At 54.4% G+C, this 5,000-nt stretch overlaps 1 protein-coding gene across 1 annotated transcript in view; it reads left to right on the top strand.

Moving 5' to 3' along the window:
* Window positions 1-3,894, top strand: part of gstt2 (glutathione S-transferase theta 2) — a 4,682-nt gene extending 788 nt beyond the window's left edge. Inside the window, exons 2-5 of the mRNA XM_044195813.1 lie at window positions 206-293; window positions 474-624; window positions 2,997-3,173; window positions 3,342-3,894. Coding sequence (XP_044051748.1) covers window positions 206-293; window positions 474-624; window positions 2,997-3,173; window positions 3,342-3,488 — 563 coding nt within the window. The 3' untranslated portion in view covers window positions 3,489-3,894. The remainder of the gene's footprint in view (window positions 1-205; window positions 294-473; window positions 625-2,996; window positions 3,174-3,341) is intronic.
* The last annotated feature ends 1,106 nt before the right edge of the window (window positions 3,895-5,000 follow it).

Genomic DNA, 5,000 nt, shown 5'->3' with positions numbered 1-5,000 from the left:
AAGTTTTTGTTAGTCAATTCAATTTTATTTATACAGCACCAGTTCACAACAGAAGTTATCTCATTGCCCTTTTCTTACAGAGCAGGTCTAGACCGACCTCTTTAGTCAGGTCTGTATGCTTACCAACACGCAGGGAACATTAAACTGCGCGGTTTCTGAATGGAGTTTGGTTTGAGCTTTTCTTTACACTTCTCTCTGTGTGCAGGAGAGAACAGGACTCCAGACTTCACCAAGTTGAACCCCATGCAGAAAGTCCCTGTTATGGTGGACAACGGCTTCGTCCTCACAGAGAGGTGCGCACGCACACGCACGCACGCACGCACGCGCACACACGCTACTCCTGACTGTTTTTGTACAACTTGAAGGAGGTCTGTTCTCTGTACGCGGTGACATCACTAACAGGAAGTGACACGAGCAGCCGGAGCGTGTGTTGAACCCCTCTGCATGTCTGTGTGTGTGTGTGTGTGTTGTAGCGATGCCATCCTGAAGTACCTGGCCACCAAGTACGACGTCCCGGAGCACTGGTATCCACGGCAACCAGAGAGACGAGCCAAAGTGGACGAATACACCGCCTGGCATCACAGCAACACGCGGCCGCACGCTGCTAAAGTGTTTCTGCTGGAGGTACGCGCACGCAGTCTGTACTTGTGTACTTGTGAGGACTATGATTCGCACCGCAACAGTAACAGCGTAAACAGACAGAGGTCCTCACAGTGAGGGTCTAACCCTGGTCCCCACAAAGATACAAGAACAAGAACACACAGGAAACACATTACCATCGATCAATCGATCAGATCAGAAATTAATCTAAACACACACCTGTCTCTCTCTCCACCTGTCTCTCTCTCTCTCCACCTGTCTCTCTCTCCACCTGTCTCTAACTGTCTCTCTCTCTCTCTCTCCACCCGTCTCTCTCCGTCTCCACCTGTCTCTCTCTCTCTCTCTCCACCCGTCTCTCTCTCTCTCTCTCTCCACCCGTCTCTCTCCGTCTCCACCTGTCTCTCTCTCTCTCTCCACCCGTCTCTCTCCGTCTCCACCTGTCTCTCTCTCTCCACCTGTCTCTCTCCGTCTCCACCTGTCTCTCTCTCTCTACCTGTCTCTCTCTCCACCTGTCTCTCTCTCTCCACCTGTCTCTCTCCGTCTCCACCCGCCTCTCTCTCTCTCTCCACCCGTCTCTCTCCGTCTCCACCCGTCTCTCTCCGTCTCCACCTGTCTCTCTCTCTCTCTCTCCACCCGTCTCTCTCCGTCTCCACCTGTCTCTCTCCGTCTCCACCTGTCTCTCTCTCTCTCTCTCCACCCGTCTCTCTCCGTCTCCACCCGTCTCTCTCCGTCTCCACCTGTCTCTCTCTCTCTCTCTCCACCCGTCTCTCTCCGTCTCCACCTGTCTCTCTCTCTCTCTCTCCACCCGTCTCTCTCCGTCTCCACCTGTCTCTCTCTCTCTCTCCACCCGTCTCTCTCCGTCTCCACCTGTCTCTCTCCGTCTCCACCTGTCTCTCTCCGTCTCCACCTGTCTCTCTCTCTCTCTCTCCACCTGTCTCTCTCCGTCTCCACCTGTCTCTCTCTCTCTCTCTCCACCCGTCTCTCTCCGTCTCCACCGTCTCTCTCTCTCTCTCCACCCGTCTCTCTCTCTCTCTCCACCTGTCTCTCTCCGTCTCCAACTGTCTCTCTCTCTCTACCTGTCTCTCTCTCCACCCGTCTCTCTCTGTCTCCACCTGTCTCTCTCCGTCTCCACCTGTCTCTCTCTCCACCCGTCTCTCTCTCTCTCCACCCGTCTCTCTCCGTCTCCACCTGTCTCTCTCTCTCTACCTGTCTCTCTCTCCACCTGTCTCTCTCCGTCTCCACCTGTCTCTCTCTCTCTACCTGTCTCTCTCTCTCTCTCTCCACCCGTCTCTCTCTCCACCCGTCTCTCTCCGTCTCCACCCGTCTCTCTCTCTCTCTCCACCCGTCTCTCTCTCTCTCCACCTGTCTCTCTCCGTCTCCACCTGTCTCTCTCTCTCTCTCTCCACCCGTCTCTCTCCGTCTCCACCCGTCTCTCTCTCTCTCTCCACCCGTCTCTCTCCGTCTCCACCTGTCTCTCTCTCTCCACCCGTCTCTCTCTCCACCCGTCTCTCTCTCTCTCCACCCGTCTCTCTCTCTCTCCACCCGTCTCTCTCCGTCTCTACCTGTCTCTCTCTCTCTCACCCGCCTCTCTCTCCACCCGTCTCTCTCCGTCTCCACCCGTCTCTCTCTCTCTACCTGTCTCTCTCTCTCCACCCGTCTCTCTCCGTCTCCACCTGTCTCTCTCTCTCTCTCTCCACCCGTCTCTCTCCGTCTCCACCCGTCTCTCTCTCTCTCTCCACCCGTCTCTCTCTCTCTCCACCTGTCTCTCTCCGTCTCCACCTGTCTCTCTCTCTCTCTCTCCACCCGTCTCTCTCCGTCTCCACCCGTCTCTCTCTCTCTCCACCTGTCTCTCTCCGTCTCCACCTGTCTCTCTCTCTCTACCTGTCTCTCTCTCCACCCGTCTCTCTCCGTCTCCACCTGTCTCTCTCTCTCTACCTGTCTCTCTCTCCACCCGTTTCTCTCTCTCTCCACCCGTCTCTCTCCGTCTCCACCCGTCTCTCTCTCTCTCCACCTGTCTCTCTCCGTCTCCACCTGTCTCTCTCTCTCTACCTGTCTCTCTCTCCACCCGTCTCTCTCTCTCTCCACCCGTCTCTCTCCGTCTCCACCTGTCTCTCTCTCTCTACCTGTCTCTCTCTCCACCCGTCTCTCTCCGTCTCCACCTGTCTCTCTCTCTCTACCTGTCTCTCTCTCCACCCGTTTCTCTCTCTCTCCACCCGTCTCTCTCCGTCTCCACCCGTCTCTCTCTCTCTCCACCTGTCTCTCTCCGTCTCCACCTGTCTCTCTCTCTCTACCTGTCTCTCTCTCCACCCGCCTCTCTCCGTCTCCACCCGTCTCTCTCCGTCTCCACCCGTCTCTCTCCGTCTCCACCCGTCTCTCTCCGTCTCCACCTGTCTCAGATGCTCCTCCCGGCTCAGTCTGGCTCTCAGGTGGATGAGGTGCGTTTGATTCGTGCTCTCTCTCAGCTCGATGACACTCTGGATAAACTGGAGTCCATGTTTCTTCGCAGACAGCCTTTCCTCTGCGGCGATGACATCACTGTGGCCGACCTGCTCGCCGTCTGTGAGCTCATGCAGGTCAGAGGCTCCGATTGGTTTACATATTGATCAGCTGACTGTTTTCTAAGCCCCGCCCCCCTCAGTTGCTGTTGCTACAAACCCTGCGTTTGTGTTTCTCCACATGTTGGGGGAGGGGTTTGGTGATTGGTCGTTGGTTCTGAGCGTGCTCAGTGTGTGTCTCTGCAGCCTGTGGGGGGGGGCAGGGACGTCCTGCAGCAGCGTCCTCAACTGCAGCGCTGGAGGAGCAGAGTCCAGTCGGCCGTCGGCGAGTCGTTCGACCGAGCTCACGCCGTCCTGTTCGCCGTCAGAGACCGCCACCGAGCCAAGCTGTAACATCGCCACAGGAGCGATGTCACACAGAGGGGCGGGGCCAAGAGACACCTGCAGCCTGACTGAAGGAGCCAATCATCATCCAGTGTCCAGAGACGATGTAACACGGTTTTAAATGCTTTGTTAGTTTGGAGGAGGTGGAGGAGAAGGTGGAGGAGGTGGTGTGTTACTCAGTCAAACAGGTGTATTTGGTTGTTCTGTGTGAAGTTTCTTCTGTTTTATTCAACCTGAAATCAATAATCTGAAACTTGTTGCAAACAAACAAACCCGACACATCTCAGCCTTTGATTGGTGGGACGTTTTAATGACATCATCAGCTCAGACTGAATGATTTTCTGATTTTAAAGCACTTTAACAGTAAAAGTCGTCTTTGTAATGAAGAGAAATAAAGTTTTGAGATTTTATTTTATCATTCGAGTCTTTCAGTTTGTTTATCTGCTGTTTCTCTGCCTCGCTGTTGCCATGGTAACATTAACAGTGTGCCGTCAGCGCCCCCTGCAGACCTCCGTCCTTACAGACAGACATCAGTCCGCGGCGACTCCGACCCGAAACCACCTCACGTATATTTAACGAAGAGTTCGTTTGCAAAAACAGATAAAAGCCGTTTGATTGATAAACTGAAGTGCACAATAAAAAAAGATAAATACAAACGGATCTGTTTTTGCAAAAGAACCAAAAAAATATGACGTTTAATCATATTTAACTGGATCTGTCGCAGATACGAGTTTCATCTCGTTTCCACGCGTTCGTAAAGAGAAGATGAGCCTTTTATTAAGTTTACTCCTCGGCAACCTGCACCTGGGAGGACACGGCCGGCAGGAGGTGCAGAGGAGGAGGAGATGCAGGAGGAGACGCAGGAGGTGCAGAGGAGACGTCGGGGCTGGAACACGACTTGAATAGTTTACTCTTGTTTCAAACGAGGGGACATAAATTACGTACCTGGGTTATCCGGTGCGTCTAGCTCATCTGTGCCCCCCTCCACCTCCATCACCACTCCTCCATCACCACTCCTCCTCCATCACCACTCCTCCATCACCACTCCACCTCCATCACCACGACTCCTCCATCACCACTCCTCCATCACCACTCCTCCTCCATCACCACTCCTCCATCACCACTCCTCCATCACCACTCCACCTCCATCACCACTCCACCTCCATCACCACTCCACCTCCATCACCACTCCACCTCCATCACCACTCCTCCTCCATCACCACTCACCACTCCTCCATCACCACTCCACCTCCTCAGGACTCCAGAGTCTCCTGTCCTTCCATCACCACTCCACTCAGGAGGGAGTCTCCTGTCCTTCCTGTCGCTCATCGGGGGAGGGGTGTGAGGCCGGGCAGGTCTTCCTCGCGAGTCGCAGTGGGCGTGTCCTACAGGTCGCTGTTTATTGTGCAGCGGCGTCTGTTGATGCCGCCGCCTTCATCACAAGAGGCCGGTTCACTAACGGCACCGACGGTTCAAAGAAAGCTACTTTAACATCTGTATTAATGAGGATTTTGTTTTGTT

Source organism: Siniperca chuatsi, linkage group LG5 (assembly GCF_020085105.1).
Source record: "Siniperca chuatsi isolate FFG_IHB_CAS linkage group LG5, ASM2008510v1, whole genome shotgun sequence".
Classification (NCBI taxonomy): Eukaryota; Metazoa; Chordata; class Actinopteri; order Centrarchiformes; family Sinipercidae; genus Siniperca; species Siniperca chuatsi.
This window is presented reverse-complemented; position numbering and strand designations above follow the sequence as displayed.